General features: G+C 40.3%; 1 protein-coding gene across 3 annotated transcripts in view; it reads right to left on the bottom strand.

The window, feature by feature from the left end:
- Positions 1-17913, bottom strand: part of veph1 (ventricular zone expressed PH domain-containing 1) — a 139214-nt gene that overhangs the window by 10541 nt on the left and 110760 nt on the right. For all 3 annotated transcript variants that reach the window (XM_037677410.1, XM_037677408.1, XM_037677409.1), the window contains 2 exons: positions 14303-14442; positions 7283-7417 (listed from right to left, as the gene is read on the bottom strand). In XM_037677410.1, coding sequence (XP_037533338.1) covers positions 7283-7417; positions 14303-14442 — 275 coding nt within the window. The remainder of the gene's footprint in view (positions 1-7282; positions 7418-14302; positions 14443-17913) is intronic.

Here is a 17913-nt window from a genome sequence, read left to right as displayed (position 1 = left end):
GCCTCCACCACGTCGTCTGCTGCAGAGCCCCAGGCCTCCACCACGTTTTCTGCTGCAGAGCCCCAGGACCCCACCACATCTGCTGCAGCTCCACAGCCTGCCACGTCGCCAGCTGCAGTACCCCAGGGCTCCACAACTGCCGCAGATCTGACCCAATCGCAAGGTATTGGACGGTCGCCCAGCCTTGACATTGCCACTTGCCGGACAACCTCATGACCGCCCACCGGAGCCCTGGAACAGCTCTAGACAGCCCTTCTGGTTGCAAATCTGTTTCCTGCCCTCCTCCAAGACCCCCTCCACCCACCCACTTCTTTTCTTGTCCGCCTCCGGACGCCCTCCACCCGCCCGATTCTAGCTATTTTTTTTCCCCCCTGGTGGTCCGTCAGGATGCTGGATGGGGGAGGGGGCTATGTTATGGTCAGTGGCCCCCGCTGACCCCCCATCAGCCCCTGTCTCACACTCACAGCCCTATCATGTCATGTTTCTGCTTCTCTTTGTCATGTTATTTGTCTTCTCTGACATTAGCCACGCCCCCCTCTGCACTTTCAGCTCATCAGCCCTGATTCACTGCACCTGTTCTTGGCCTTATTTAAAGAGTTCCACTTTCACTTGTCCTTTGCCGAATTATTATACCTTCCATGGTGTCTGTTCTTGTGAAGACCTGTCATCTCTACTGGATCCTCTCCCTTGCTGCAGCTGCAATAATAAATAAACTGTTTTAATTTTTTACTCTTGTGTCTGGCTATTTTGAATCCAAAACCCTGGTTCCTGACAAATTCTCAGAAACTGACCACTGTGTTCCTTCTTTACAAAATATCCCTCCCCATGTACTTAAAGTCTCTTGTAAGTAAACATACTCACTATTTCACTCTTGGGCTTGGGATCCTCTGTCATTTGTCTACTCGGGGATTAATCTCAAGACTGTATGTGATACACAAGTGATTTACCTTTGAGGCCCAGTGTTTTTGTTCTCTTGAGGTTTGGCACAATGTTCTTTAAAACAACGTCACTACTGATCGTTTCTTGTTCCAGGACATTTGTTCTTTATTCCAGATGTGTGTTGCTTACCTTCCTCCTGTCAGTGTGAGGATACCCTGGTTATTTTTGTCACTTACCTGTCGGTTTTTCTAGTTCTTCAGTTCATTCCTCCTGCTTGTTCTTCAATGTACAATATCTTTCACCTATGTTTGGGTCCCTCTTACCAGGTGTTCCTGTTCCCCTTATTAGCTGTGTCTGTATGTATTCGTGCTCTGTCCTTCACTCCTCATCCGTGCATTGTTTGTGACCTGTCGGCCTTGTGGGGTTCTTCTGTCTCCTTCATGTTCTCCATTCCTTGTGGGTAATTTGCTAGGCAAGAGGTAAGCCCTGAAGAGTATTTTGATTCAATAAATGTTTTTACTACCTTGCCATCTGAGTCTGCACTTGAGTTGCCTCCTGAGCCTGAACCCTACACTTCCATCTGCCCCATGATGTCAGATTAACTTTTTTGTTTTCACCCTGCAATAAAACTACTAAAGTGAGTTGTCAGGAGTCAACCATAAAGTCTCTATTCAGTCAGTGAAGTTCTCTATCAGCCTCAGGAGTCAGACTGTCCCTGACATTATTCACAATTCTAAAATTGTCTTGGTGGGCTTATTAATTCGCTGAATGTTACGTTGTGCAGAAGCCTCCCCAAACTAATCTCCCAACTGAAAACTTCCCATTCACTGCATTTATTTCTAAGTTCCAAAAAGCTTTTGATCATCTCCAACAAGAAAATGAAAACCAGTCTCTTAAAAATTAAAATTGTGCAAGCTTCTGTTGCCAATTTTCTTTTGTGTGCATTTTCTAGTTCTTACTGTAAAGGCGAGCTGGAATGGGCTGGAACAAACAAGTGTTAAAAAGTGCTTTTGTCAATTATTTGTCAAAGCAACTAAAATATTAACTTGCTGCCCAACAAACAACCTGATTAAATCAACAATTGTTTTTAGTCAAATTATCTATATGGACAATTGTCTAAAGGAGAGATCTAAAGAGACATTGCAAATCTCAAAACCCAACTCCCTAATGATCAAATCGTACCAGCATTTTCTCTTTGTCTACATCTCCTCTGCCAAACCTTCCTTATCCTGAACCAATGCAATAACAATACTTGCTCCAGAATAAAGACAAAGACACTTCAGAACAAATGCTTTAATCTATTGTGGATCACCTCCTGCCCTATTTGGGAAATAATAGGATATTCCACCAGCAGTTCTAGGGATACTGGTTGATCAGTATACATGTTCCTCTCTTATCCATTGCTTGTTAACTACCATTCTATGTTTTAAACAACCCACCTTATATTATAAGCTTTAGTTAACTCTGGTGCAGAGCAATACTTCATTGATGAAGAACTTATTAAACAGTTGGGCACTGATAGCAAGCCTGTGATCGAGAGAATGCAAGTTTGAATACCTAGACCAGCACAATAAAATCTGGGTAGGAAAGGCGAAGCACCCATATCTGCCTCTACCATTATTTGTCCCACTGTGTGCCCTTGAAAAAGGCCCTTAACCTACTTGTTGCTCCCTGGGTGCCTTAGATGGCAGCCTTTGTTCCACGTGTGTGCTCACATGTTCAGTTAGAAAGATGCAGAGACTTTATTTCCCCTTTGGGAATTAACAGAGTATTTTAAAAATGGATGAAGATAATCACTAATCCTCCCTAAGCCACTCTTTGACTCTGCTCTCAACAGACAAGTCCTAACCACTATAAAGCACCAGAAAGTACCCATCCACTTTATTGTTTCTGGTAACCATTGGGAAGTGAGTAGGTTTTTGATAATTTTCTCACCTTACTCACCCCAATTTTTTGGCTACCCATGATTCGAAAAGCACATCCCTACGATTAATAGTGTAGAAAAGAGAGTCGATGATTGGAATCCAATCTGCCCATCCAACTGCCTATGCTCTGTTGTTTTTACCTCCAGTATTCATGCTCTGTGCACCCATAGTTACCCACTGATGTTTCCACAATCCCCACAGTGTATCATGACCATCAAGATCCTGCTTGTTTTCAGTAACAAAAAACTTTTTCTCTGCCACCTCATTGGTGTTATGACTGTGGCATTGACTTGCTACCTGTAGCTCTACCTTCTTCAAGTCAACTGTATAGCCTGTCCAAACCAGAAAAGGGAGACCATGTGTTAGGAACAGGATTTTTTTCTTCATGGAGAAACAGGACAGGACCCTGTGAGCCTGCATTGATTATCAGAGTTTGACTCAAATTGTGGTATAACACAAGTATCCACTAATCTTATCACAAGCAGAACTGGTTTGTTCCACTTTGGAGTAAGCTGTTGGGGGAAGAATCATGTTGTGCGTTTCCTTGACTGATGAAGCCTTCCGGACCGAAGGCGAAATGTTTCAGCACAAAAAAAAAGAAACTGTCCAGATGACCTGACTGAAAAATGTTGGAAGTATCCACTAACATTTTTAACAATTATAAACATATTTTTTCTAAATTGGACCTAAGAAACACATCTCATATGTATACTATAAGCAAATTAGTGGAAGGCTGAAAACCCCAATGAGACATTTTGAGTACCTGGTCATGCCTATAGGATTACCCAATGTCCCCACCATCTTTTATGCATTAGTTAACAAGATTTTGAGTCAGGTCCAAAGGACCTGACCCAACTTTGAACCACTTTGGCCAGGATTGCCTGAAACTAGTCAGACTGAAGAAGTCTTTTGGAAAGAAGACAAAACATTTCAACAAAGAAGAACCCAGCCAGAGGACCTGACTCAACCTTGTTAGATAAACATTTGGAGAGATATCATTAACTTCTGTTCATATATCTGGATGATTGTTTTTTAGAGACCCTTCAAACCACATCAGACACATGTACTGCAGTGACTCATAGAGAACCAACTTCATGTCAAGGCTATGTCTCCTCACTGATTTTTAGGATGCATCTTTGAAAATAGACGAAACAGGCAGGTGAAGACTGACCTGGACAAGAAAAAACTGTGGCAGAATGACCTATCCCAACACATATGAAACTACGTTTCCTGAGTTTCTATATTTTATTAAAATGACTGATTCTTTTAAAAATATAGCCTAATTGATTATCTGTTGATAAGACTCACCCCAATCACCAAACCTTTTGTCTGATCCCCGAAATTTGAATAGGCATTTCAGTGACTTACGGAGCTCTTTCCTTCTCGAGGGAGTGGTGGTGCAGAGGTTAGAGAAGGCGAGCCTGTGTTCGTAAGGTCACCGGTTCAACCCCATCGACCGACAATATCAAAACGTGGATGGAAAAGGTGAAACACCCACATATGCCTCCAACCACATTTGCCCCACTCTGGGCCCTTGAGCAAGGCCCTTAACCCCCACCATCTGCTCACCTGGAGGCCCTAGATAGCAGCTCTCTGCTCCACACAGAGGGCTGTGATAGCTCGGTGGTCTGTGGTTGTGTCAGGAAGGACATAAAAACAATTGCAAAGTCTGTGTGCGAGTTAGCTCTCTGTGACGACCACGGAAGAAGGGGACAGTCAAAAGAAGAAGAAAACAGAACTCTTCACTTCTGCACCAGTCCTGATGCACACAAATCCTTAAATCCTCACCACTGGAAACCTTTCTAATCTCAACTCAGTTCTTTCCACAGACATTGTGACTTTCTAACTCCAAAACAAATTTGTTTTTACGTACCTGTGTTGTTGTGGGTTTTTCATCTCTGTCTTTCTGAACCATGATTTAATGGTTGCTGACAATGTTCTTTGGTTCAAACATGCCTGCTGTAAAACTGCCAATAACTGAACTAGATAAAAAAAAAAAAAATTAAAAAAAAGATTGTTTGCCACCTGTAATGATTCATGTTTCATGTCAAGTCAGGCCCATGTTTATGTATTTTCTGCTTGCCCTGCTAAACTCCTCCACTCATCAGCTTCACTCAGCTCACCTGTGTCACTCTCATTCTCCATCCTGCAGCACCTGTGCGCTGCGCTTCTTAAGCGCTCCCCAGTCTCTGCCTCCCTGCCAGATTATCTAATCACCTCATGCCTGAAGTATCCAGCGTTCTTGTTCCTGCTCTTGTTTATGACCCAATTCATGACCCCAGACTCCTCTCCTTTTTGCCTTGCCCATGACGGATGCTTCTGCCACTCGGCTATCTGGACCTCGACTTTCGCTCTGCCTTCTGACCACCGATTCCCGCTAAACCCCACTGATAATTATTGCCTTTTGTGCATCTCTGTGAATGACCCTTGCCTGTATTTTGACCACGATCTCTGACTCCAGACTCAAGGGAGTTGTGAGTTCCCAGAACCAAGCTCCGCAAGCTGAAGAGGAGTGTTTGTTGGACATTCCAGGTTATATTCGCACATCACGGATCTGGCTGTACCTCCGTCCCTCCAAACCTTCCTTTCCTCTGATGTCATCGCAACTGCTGCATCTCCACCCGTGTTCAAACTCTGCAGGTTAGTGCTTCAGAACCTCTCACATTCTCATAGTCTCAAGGCAATCCCAGTCACCAACCTGTTCTCTCTCTCTCTGCAGAGTTTCAGCTGACATTCTTCCTCAGGAGTTCCCCTCCTAACAAATTTCCAACAAATATTTTCATTCACGTCTCTGTGGTGGATGAATTTCTGGGTCCCTATTTTAATTCATTACAGCCACCTTCTGAGCCAATGCTTTCTAATATCATCCTATGTTAAGAAAGGAGAACTACAGACATTTTGAATCAATAATAAGCATAATTCTGGCTTAGGCTGTTAGACTCATGAATCTCTAACTAGAATAATCACTGTGAAAAACCATATCATGTTGCTGCTGATCCGTTTCATGTTGCTGCTGATCTGTTTCAATGTTGATGTGTTCATGCGTGCACATCTGCTCACAGACTCATGTTCATGTTTGTGCTGATGTTCAATGTTTTATGTTATGAGTGCTTCGTGTATATTTAGTTGATGTTTTTCTTAGTTCATATCTTAGATGTTATTACTGTTTTTCTTAGACATTTTATTGTTGGATGTAACTGGGACCCTGTGTACATAATTTCGCTCCACCACATGTACCACATGAGGTGCGAATGACAATAAAGAAACTTTGACTCTGACTCTGACTCTGAATTCCACAGAGTACAGTAAAAACTTGCACAATCATTTAGCGCTTAAGAGTATTTGTTTGGGATAACTCTCAGCTACCACCACATACAATTTTAGCTCAATATTCATACTCTGTCCTTGAGTGTGAATTATATTAGCTGATAATATAGTTTAAGTTTGACATAAATTCAGGCGTATATAAGTATGTAACTAGGATTAATAAACAAATCCACAACACTGATGTAATCACTGTGATATTCTCTGAAGTTATGGAACATGCACATTTTAGAAAAAAACTGGGACAATAGATCTTTTAAAAAAAAAGCATGAATAAGTGGAAACCTTGCTGTGAACACATGTAGGGGTACTTGTGATAAATCCAGACTCTGTGTGGTAACCATAGCTGGTATATTTAGAGGAAAGATGATGGACAGATGGCTTTTCTCTGTGGGTCTAATTCTTTCCTAATGGTCTCTTAACTTGTCACATTGTGAAGGGTCTGCAAAAAACACATCCACATACTTTCAAAAATGCACACAAACACGCTCACGAGCACAGTCACACAGTTTTTATGTCAAACCGGCTGAGATTCACTTTGTAGCTCAATCGTTGACACACACAGACAAACAAACCTGAACACAAAGAGTCAGAGCAGAGAGACGCCTTTGTATAAAGAAACACCCGTTTAATAGAGTCCATATCTAAACACAGAAGACACTTCCCTTTCCTTTCTTTCAGGTTTTTGTTTTTCCACACCAGTGATGACCTCATTCCCTCTGCAGGAGAAAGATAGTGTTTTTTTAAAGCAAGTCAGCATGACCACACACACGCATACGCACACGTTTGTCTTTCTATATTTACAGGGACTTTGCAATGACTTCCATTCATTTTTAATTCATTTCTATAGCCTAACTCTGACCCTACCCCTCAACCTAACCATTACCAGTACATACTTAACTCTAAACCTAACTTACCGTCAATTCACACCTTAGTCCTAAACCTAACCCCTAACCCACCAACGGCAATATGGGGCCCGGGCTTTGGGCCTCATAAGGAGAAGTTGGTCCTCACATTGTATTCAAAAAATGTTCAATACAAAAAATTAACACATTGTACCTCGCAACCTCACATTGTAGTATGCGTTAGAAAAATGGGCCTTACAAGGTAACAAATACAAAGACACACACACACACTTGCTCATGTCCAGTTACCTTCCTCAGTGGGGTGGTGTTCTGTGTCATGGCCATAGAAAAACTGTGAGAGCCTTTAAGCTGCGTCTTCTCCCAGAGAAAAGCCAATCTTTGGACACACTTGTCTCTGGAGGACAGCGGGACACTGGACTCACTCTGGTTAAAAGAAAGATTTTTTTTTTAATGAAAGAAAACAAAACAAAACAACGTGGACTAAGATAAGTTGGTATAAAAACAGAAGAAATACAGTGTAGGAAGAACAGGAAAAAAAAACTAAAATGACAGAGGCATGAAAACTTAAAAGGAACAACTTTTTCATTCATTCAACCTTTATTTAGACAGGTAAATCCCATTGAGCCTCGAGGACTTATTTACAAGAAAGACCTGATTTCAACAAAGAAAGATGACAACAATGGACAACAGCTACAACAATAGACAGTTATAAAAAGGCATACAGTATTTTAATTTTATTTTTTTACAAATAAGATGGCTAAAAAAAAGTAACAAAAAACAGCTAGATTCTAAGGCGTATGTAGAAAACTAAAAACAGGAACATGTCTACATTGGTCCCTGTCAGGAGTCCAACAGATTCTTAAAGCCACTTAGAGAGGTCAAATTCGAGAGCTTCAAATCTTTTTGTAAGATATTCCAGGAAACAGGAGCGGAGTAGGAGAAGGCCATTTTGCCAAGTTCAGTCCTCACTGAGGGAACACTTCAGGTAATAATGTCCTGAGAGCGCACGCTGTAGCTGTACTCACGCAGAGACATGTAGGAGGAGATGTATGAAGGCAACAGACCAAGAAGTGATTTAAAGATGAAAATGTACCAGTGAGAGTGTCTGCGTGAAGTTAATGATGTCCAGTTAACCAGTGAATACAGGGTGCAATGGTGGGTACGATAATCACAGCCAGTTATGAATCTTAGTGCACCATGATAGACAGCATCCAACATCTGCAGGGTGCTTGTAGGAGCGTTCATGTAAATAATGTCACCGTAATCAATGGAGGGAAGGAAAATCACAGATACAAGGCGTTTCCTATCATTCAGAGTTAGACAGGATCTGTTTCTGAAAAAGAAACCCAGTTTAACGTTCAGTTTCTTTACTAGGTTTTCCACATGGAGCTTAAAAGAGAGATGCGAGTCAACCAAGATACTCAAATATTTATAGGAATCAACAAACTCAATGGGGACACCATTTGAGGATGAAATTGGAGGAAAAACTGCTGGGACCAACTTCCTATTTGAAAAAAGCATCCATTCGGTTTTGTCGGCATTTAGGACAAGTTTGAGGTGGAACAAATCTGTCTGGATGATGTCAAATGCAGATTTCAAAAGCTGGAAAGCCTTAGCAACAGTTTTAGCTCGACAATAAACAACTGTGTCATCAGCATAGAAATGTATGGATGCATTAGGGATGTTTTTACCTACATTATGTATGTAGATTGTAAAGAGGGTGGGTCCTAAGACTGAGCCTTGTGGTACACCATTGTTGACTGTTAAATAACTGGAGGAAGAACCATTATGTTGAACACATTGCCTCCGGTCTGAGAGGTATTTAGAGAACCAACCAATGGTGTGTTCTGAGAAACCGATTTCTGAGAGTTTATGACACAAGATGTTATGATCCACAGTGTCAAAAGCTTTAGACAGGTCTAAGAAAAGTGCAGCACAATAATCCTTAGCATCCAGTGCTTCAACAATGTCATTAAGAACCTTCAGTGAAGCAGTGGTTGTGCTGTGTTGCTTCCTGAAACCAGATTGATGTGGAGGTAAGATGTTAAATGAGTCCAGGTAATTTTTAATTTGAGAGTTTATCCGTTTTTCTAGAACCTTGGCTAAAATGCAGAGTTTAGAGATTGGTCGATAGTTGTTCAGTGAGGTCTGGTCACCTCCCTTCAGCAACGGAAGAACAAAGGCTGTTTTCCAAGCATCTGGAATGGAGTTTTGGCTTATGGACAGGTTAAAGTTGTGGGCCACAGGGACTGTATTGATATGAGCGTCCAGCCTTGAGAAATAAGGTGGAAGTTCATCTGGACCTGCATATTTTTTAGGATCAAGATCTTTTAACAGTTTATTAACCTCACTGACTGAGAACGGAGAACTTCCTGATTCATGCTCAATAATCCAGGTAGAAAAATCCAACAAAGTTATGTCAGGTCCTCTGGATAGTTTCTATTTATTGAAACTTTTCAGATGTTTCAACAAAAAGAAATAGTAAGTCTGTATTTTGATGCCATTTGGCCATAAAAATCTGCACAGAACAACTGGTTCACTGACAACATGGACAAGTTTGATGTTTACAGTGCTTTATGAAAATATTTATACCCTTTGAAGCTTTTACAAAGTTTGTCACAATACAGCCACAAACTTCAAAGTTATATGCTGGAATTTTATGTGAATGAGCAACAAAACTGTGAATAATGGTGAAGTGGATTTCATGGTCATGAAGTTTGTGTTTGTTTTAGCTGTTTTGTTTTATCCATCCATTCATTATCTTTACCCGCTTATTCCATTTTGGGTCACGGGGGTCGCTGGTGCCCATGTCCAGCAATCACTGTGCGAGGGGCGGGGTACACCCTGGACGGGTCGCAAGTCCATCACAGGGCCACATAGAGACAAACGAGACAAACAACCATTCACTCTCTCACTCACACCTAGAGACAATTTAGAGTTACCAATCAGCCTAACATGCATGTTTTTGGTCTGTGGGAGGAAACCGGAGCACCCGGAGAAAACCCACGCATGCACGGAGAGAACATGCAAACTCCACCCAGAAAGGCCCCTGGACTGGGGTTTGAATCAAGGACCTGCTCGCTGAGAGGCAGCAGCTCTACCAGTTGCGCCACCGTGCTGCCGTTTTGTTTTATTCCTTTTGTAATTGTGCTTATATGTTACCATATTTTTCCTTCTTTTATTTTTGAGATTCCTTGGGTTTAGTTTCTCAGTGTCTCCCTGTCTCAGTCTTTTTTAAATCACATTTAATCTTTCATTTCTGCTCCTCATGTTCATTAGTTTCATCTGTCACCCCACTACTTATCCTTCTGATTCTTATTCAAGCTCCAGTCCATCGTCCTGTATGCTTGTCTGAGTGTTCCCCATTAGCTCCATATTGGTTTAGTTTTCAGCATTTTGGTTTGCTGCCCTGTCATCATTTTATCTTGTTTTGGGGATTAACTAATTTTTATAGTCTTTGTGTCAGTTTACATCTTTGGGTCCTTACTTGCCAATCCATTTCACAACCGCAAACCTTCATAACTTAGCCATCCACCTAATCTAACAGGCCAGGCAAGGAGAGCATTAATACAAGAAGTAGCCAAGAAGGAGCAGCAAAGATCCACAGTCAGGTGATGGAATCTGTTGACAGGACAAATACTGTCTTAGTGGTGGACTCCAGAAATTTTACTTTTATGGAGGAATGGCAGAGAAGCCATTGTTGAAAGAAACACATAAAACATCCTGTTTGCAGTTTGCCACAAGCCATGTAGGGGTCACAGCATACAGTGGAGAAAGCTCTGATTAGATCAGACCAAAAGTCTGTCTTTAGGCCTAAATGCAAAACACTGATTGGCGGAAAACTAACACTGCACATAACCCTGAACACACTGTCCTCACTATGAAACATGGTGAGGGCAGCAGCATGCTGTGTGGATGCTGTTCTCCAGCAGGGACAGGGAAGCTGGTTGAGCTAATGTGAAGATGAATAAAAAAAAAAAACAAGGCATTCCTGGGGAAAAAAACAAAACTGTTAGACGTTGCAACATACTTGAAACTGAGACAGAGGTTCACTTTCCAGTAAGACAACTCTAAATATCCAACCAGAGCTGCAGCAGAGTGGTTAATATCAAAGCATTGTGTTTGAATGACCCAGTCAAAGTCCAGTCCTGAATCTGAAAATCTCTGGCAAGACTTGAAATTTGCTTTTAAAAGGGGTTGTACAGGTCACGGGGGTATGTATACTTTCCCAAAGCAATGTAGGCTTTGCCTCACATGCATCATGACCACATCAATATGAAGCACAGGAATTACCAGATGGCACAGATAGCATCCAAGATAAACTTGTTAGCTCATCTAACAGAGGACGGTAAACTGAGATAACCGACCTACCAAAAACATTTACTCCAGCAATAAAATCCCATCATAAAAACTGATGTTAAGCATTGAGACATGCATGCAGTGACCAGTGTGTTGAGCACAGCTGGTGCTTCAGAGAAATAGCAAATACCAAATGAGGAAACATTCTTGGAAAAGTTCACGAATCCCTCCAGCAGAGACGCAAAGAATTTGAGGTTCAATAAAAAGTTGTTTTGAAGCTGTTCTGGCGGTATGTTCTGGAACATTTTACACAGACACTGTAAATTTTTATTTATTATTTTTCATTTAAATGCCTGTTTTTGGTCTTATTTGAAAACACAGAAATACTTTTTGCATACTTCAACAGTTCAGTCTTTTTAAAATGATCCACGCTTTATTTAGAATCAACATATTTAAAGCTCACACTTAGGTCTTCAAAATGCAAAATGTTCATGCTCAATCATCCAGGTAAAAAATCCAACAATGTTCAGTCAGGTCATTGAACATTGTTGGGTTCTAGATGGAGGAAAATAGATTCAAATTACAATCAATGGCTTAATAAAACAACAGGTTGTTGTTAATTTGGATTCTGAATACTTTTAAGTATCTGCTTTCCGGGCACATGTGTGGCTGGATCAGGAAGGATAGCTGGCATAAAAACAATTGCCAAGACTTTGTGTAAGTTCGAACACTGTGGCAACCCCTGAGAAAGGAGCCAAAAAGGTCGGGGGGGGGGGGGGGGATAGGCACTCATTTGCTTTTAATGAATGACCCTATACTACAAAATAAAGGCCAATGACAGTTTTGTAAAATAAAACTTCTAAATATTGTTAAATAATAGTTGGCAAGGAGGATGTTTTTCCCCCAGCTATTACCCTCATAACTGCTGCTCGAATACACCATCCATCTATCAGAATCAGATTCAGAATAAGCTTTATTATCATTGTACCAAGATACAGTGAGATTATGTTTGTACAGTCGTCCAAAAGATGGGCAGAGTGCACGTTGCTGCTGCTACTGGAGCGCGGCCCCTTATTCTTTTTCAGAAAACTTTTAGATGGAAAAGGGGAAAAATCCATGAGGATGGATAGTGGCATTACAGAAAATATATTTTCACATCTTGTCCCATCAGGACACAATTTAAGACATCAAAAAACTCTGCCAGCACATTTATAAACACATTACATATGCATTTTATGACAAGACGGTGAGATTTGTCCATGAAGCACTTCCAGATAGACTGTAGTGTAATCCTGATATGATGCTCATCAACCGGCACAGCTCTGATAAGCCTTCACAGAAGTTCTCGGGGGGTGTTGCGATAGACAAAGCTTTTTCCTTAGTTTACACATAGCCCAGGAGAAATTTGATAAGTCGTCCTGTTTTCGAGGCCAGACGGGGGAGTCAGATTCAGACAAGGCACAATTGTTGATTTTTTTCAGGAAGACTGTTTTTTTTGTCAGCCTTGAGTCCTGCTGGTACTTTTAAGATCCAAAATGGACAGATTAGTGGGCATTCCACTGGTCCGTGCCTACAAGGCTCCTCCAAGGTCATCTCCAACATGCTGGCGAGTCCTAAAGTCACAGGTGGCCTGCAATCTCACAAATCACTTCCATCTTACAGTTTAGCTCATAAATCAGCTGATTTTGAGTACTTGAAGCACGAACCAAACCTTCACACAGACTTGGCAGTTTTTTTTTTCATTGCCGACTGCTGCTGCCATATTCCTTAATAGTCAATAACACAGAAATCCACCGATGCCAGAGAGCAGAAACCCTGCTATCATGAATCCAGTTATATAAACATCTTCGGCATTCTCCTGAGACAGAATGGAAGGACACATCAGCTCCCAAACTCCCCACGGATTCATGACGTATCCTGCCGTATGAGTCTCAGCGGGACATGGGGGCCTCCAGGACCATGTCACTTTGTTGAAAAGATTTTGTTGAATGTGTTGAAAGTCCAACTGACCAGATCCATGACGGTTGTTTTCATTTCAGAAGATGTGTAAATAGGAGCCCCGAGACACAGACAGAGAGTAAACAAAAGCAGGAGAACAGGAGAAGGAGAGGAGGTGTCCGCCTTGCACGAGAGCAAGTGGATCCATCCATCCAGTTTGTTACCATAGGTGAGGGTAAGAACAAAGACCCGACTGGTAAACAGCTCAGCTCCCTCATTTCAACAACAAAGAATGATGATGTGTGTAAGAATGATAACAAATATTATTTGCAGTGTTTGCGCCTCTCATCTAGAGGGAAGCAGTGGCATTTTTAAGATACATTGATGTGGCAGCCTTTATTACACACATCCACTATCAGCTTGTGTCCTACAAACACATGCTACGTCTGTATCACTTTGACCTCAGCTTTTTACCATTAAAATTTGATCGTGTGCTAAAAGGAATGTGTAAACTGATTAACCAAAAGTATTTAGCCAAGCTAAGAATGGGTTTTCTCTGTATTTTGATTTGATGTTTATATGAACATTCTTGTCAGCTACTGTTACAACAATAACAGTTAGGTTATCAATATGCATTTAAATAAGAACTACTCAATGGTTCAACATTTTTCAGTCAGGTCATCTGGACAGTTTCTTTTTTTTTTGTGCGGAAACGTTTCGCCTTCGGTCCGGAAGGCTTCATCAGGAGGGGGGATACCAAAGAGACCATCTAATCACAAGCAGAACTGGTTTGTTCCACTTTGGAGTAAGCTGTTGCGGGAAGAATCAGTTTTGTTGTGTGTTTCCTTGACTGGTGAAGCCTTCTGGATTGAAGGCAAAACGTTTCAGCACAAAAAAAAGAAACTGTCCAGATGACCTGACTGAAAAATGTTGGATTGTATACCTGGATTATTGAGCATGGACTTTGTTGTTACTCAATGGTTCATTAGTATGGGCAAAAACAAAACATTGCCATGGTTCAGTGGTTTTACAGTAGTTTTAGGTGTTTCACATCTGGAACTTTGAAGTCACCTGTAAATGCAGCAGCATGATGTGAATCCATAGGTGAGGTTGTGTGCTCGTCAGGTTGAAGAAGGACTTGGCGTAAAGGCAGTAGAATCCCTTCAGAGGGCAGGAGAATGAAAGCTTGGCCACACAGCCTCCATTAGAGTCTGTCACACAAACACACACAGAAGACCACCAATTGGAAACCAATCAAAATTAAAAATAACCTGCAGATGTATCTGTAGATTCACTCATCTGGGTCATGTGATGAAATGGAAACAACTGGACTGAGACAAGAAAACACACAAACTTCTTTTTAATTTAGTCTTTTTTTCTTTCTCGGTTTGATTCTTAAACACAATAAAGTCTAAACCCGAGATTACAGTTAGAAACATTTATTGTTGGTTTGCAAATAAGTCATCATTTTTATAGGAATGATTATTTAAATAAATAAATAAAACAAACAAACAAATTAAACTAGAAAACTCCTGGAGAAAATTTGACGGGGACTGCCACGCTGCTGCCCATTTAAAATTTTGATTTGCAGCACTGCGTGTTGGGGTTCGCTTTCCGAGTTTTGTTCAGAGACCTCTTAAGATCATGTGACCTCACTGAGATAGTTAGAGGCTGTTAGTTCTTTCAGTGATTTTCAATGAGAAAAATGGTGTCTTTGTTTGCAAATTACATCGCCATGGTAACTGGAAACGCCAATAAAAGTAATAGCACACATCACTGGGCTGAGCCGGTCATTTGATATAACATTTGTGGGGTTATACTTTACGGTTCAGGACGCATTAAAGTTGATGTAAGAGTAAGACAAAGTTAAGAAACCCTAAGTCAGGTGGATAATAATAAGTGGCTGCCTTAGTAGGCAGTCCCCAGTAAATAAAGTAGAAGCCTTTTAGACATTCTCATAGCCGACTAATAAATATAAGTTCAACCTAGCAAAACAAAAAACCTCCAACCCTGTTAAACAAAATCATAATAAAGGATCTCTTTTGCAATATTTGCTGACATGGTTAAACTAATCATGTTATTGTGTATTTAAAATGAACTGCCAGCACTTTTACTAACATTTTTTCTACAATCAGATTAGATGAATATTGAAAACACTGAATGCGACAAGTTGGCTCATGAATTTCAGCTCTGCGTGCTGCCTTTTTGTTAAAAGTAAATTAAGAACATAGCATTAATATAAACTAGCTGCAAAAGGCCAGTGCAGAGAGAGTGATGATAAAACACGTGGGTCAGACCCAACAAGTAAACTAATAGTTTTAAAATGCATCCAGCAGCAAACAGCCTGTCTGCAGCTGCAGCGTTACCCAGAAGCACATGATGATATTTTATATCTTCTTGAACATTATTCATTATTATTCAGACATTTAGGCGAATTCTTCTGAGAGAGTCATCATTTTATAAGATCAGCCAGCAGCCTGAGGACATCATCCAGTTGCTTCTCATTTACAGAAAGTAAATTCATGTAGCGAGTGTTTTTTTAGTGTAATTACATTTACCGTACTATTATCGTAGAGTTAACCCAATTTAAGACAAACCCTGCAGCTTATTTTAAAAGGGCTACACCTCAGTCACTTTTATACATATTTAATAATACATTTGGTGTGATAGTGGCTGAGAAGCATCCTCAAAACATACTACAAGCACTAACGGATTGTGTGAGATCTTTAATTTAACTTTGACATGCCTGCAAGAAATGCTAGTTAAATTTTTTAGATGTAGCGATTTTACCAGAGGCCAAAGAAGAGTTTATTTTTCACCTTATTTCCTGTTTTAGGAGCGTGGATGTGTGGTGTAATTTGGGTGGAGTGTTAAAATAAGTAATAAAAAAAATAAAGCCAATACAATTTGACTTTGTATTATGATGTAATGTTTTTAAGAACGAAACTACTCATTTTCCACCGTTGTAAATGCATCAAACACAGTAAAAACCAAAAGAAATGCAAAGTCTGATTTTGTTTAAAACACAATAATGTTTGTGTGTATTATACTGTTGTTGTCTGAAGATATGTTAAGTCTTTTGGGACATTTCCTGTAAAAAAAAATTAAATCTATATGTGATTATTCGCATGTTTCATAATCTTTATTACAATAAATTATACAGATTTATTTCTTAAAAGTGCAACTGGATTCAATAAATCTGATCAAAACATAGAGGAAGATGACAAGCTCAGAAAAACATGAGAGTGAATGCTTCATTTAAAATAGCTAACTTATTAGAAAGATTAAAAATATACTGGAATGAACAGAAACGAATGTGAAAGATCAGAATATTAAAAAAACGTGAACGTGGATTAGATTAGTTTGAGGTGGTTTCCTATTTCATGGTTTTCTTCACATGAACTGGTTGAACTCTTGTGCTGGATCAGTGTGAAGTGTTGGGGGAAATAGATGCATGTTCACAAAACTACTTCCACAGGTTCAGGTGCTTCTTGCATAACATTCATCTGTTTCAACTTGGTGCCGAGGATTTTACTCGGATCACTCTTTAATTCTTCCTTGATCATTTTTTTCACTCTAAAATAATTTGTTGTCAAACAACTCCCAGGCCTCTGCTCATTCACCCTACTAATCTACTGCCTATTTAATTGGTCCGAGCTCAATAAGTACTTCAAACTGTCTCTGGTTCCGTTTATAAATGTTAACATACATCCTGACTGATCGGATCAAGTTAACAGAAAAAGTACTTGTGTGAACACACTCTGTGGACATGTGAAAGCCTGTCTCTTCTCTGGAGGTCTGCGACGTGCACGTCCTCATAAAACTCTGTGCTCTTGGCCTCACAGATAGACCACCTACGTACCTGGTCTCCACACAAGTGTTAATTTTACTGCATTGTGCTTTTTATATACTCTTTAGGTATAAATGCGTGATCATTTTCTTGCTGCCTTACAGGCTTATCTTTATGTTAGGAATGTTTTGTTGGACGTAAACTGAATCTTTATATAAATAAAACTGGGTTCAGCTAAGAGTAAACGGTTGTGTCACAGAATAAAACTCCTGATCCTGGATTGTGTTTATTCCTGCAACAACAGAGGACAAGTCAGCCGTGCTGTCTGCATTAAAGCTTGAGGGAGGAACATGTTTTGTGCTTTTAAACACAAATTATTACTAATGCAAAATTAAAGCTAATGTTCTGCATAAAGAGGCTGGTCTTTATGGCCAAAGCTGTCAGAGTATTCTTCTGTGCTGTTCTCCTGCTCTGCTGTAAAATACACCAAAGACAATCTCGCACTGAATTTTTTGGATGTTCATTGTGCTGTTGCCAAAATGTACCATAACACACGAGTTAAACTGGGAATCGGTTTTAAGAAAAGGGTTTCCAAATTAGAAAACAACAACAACTATACTGTACTGTGCAAACGTTTCTCATTTCTTTGCATTTTGCGTCTGAACAGCCAAATTTTCTTGCAATCCATCTAAGCAGTCTTGATCAATAATTCAAGTTTTCTGAAAGCATTAGTGTTCTCTTTGTTTATCATGTGTGTTAGGGACCAAGCCCCCCCCCCCCCGTGATAAGTGAAAAACCATGAAATAGGGAGACAGCTGTCCAAGTAGTAGTAGTAGTAGTAGTAGTAGTTTATTGTAGTATTTACATACGTATATATATATATATATATATA

The sequence above is a fragment of the Nematolebias whitei genome, chromosome 6 (genome assembly GCF_014905685.2).
Source record: "Nematolebias whitei isolate Nwh7 chromosome 6, NemWhi1, whole genome shotgun sequence".
Lineage (NCBI taxonomy): Eukaryota > Metazoa > Chordata > Actinopteri > Cyprinodontiformes > Rivulidae > Nematolebias > Nematolebias whitei.
Note: the sequence above shows the minus strand (reverse complement) of the source record. Positions and strands in the feature narration are given on the sequence as shown.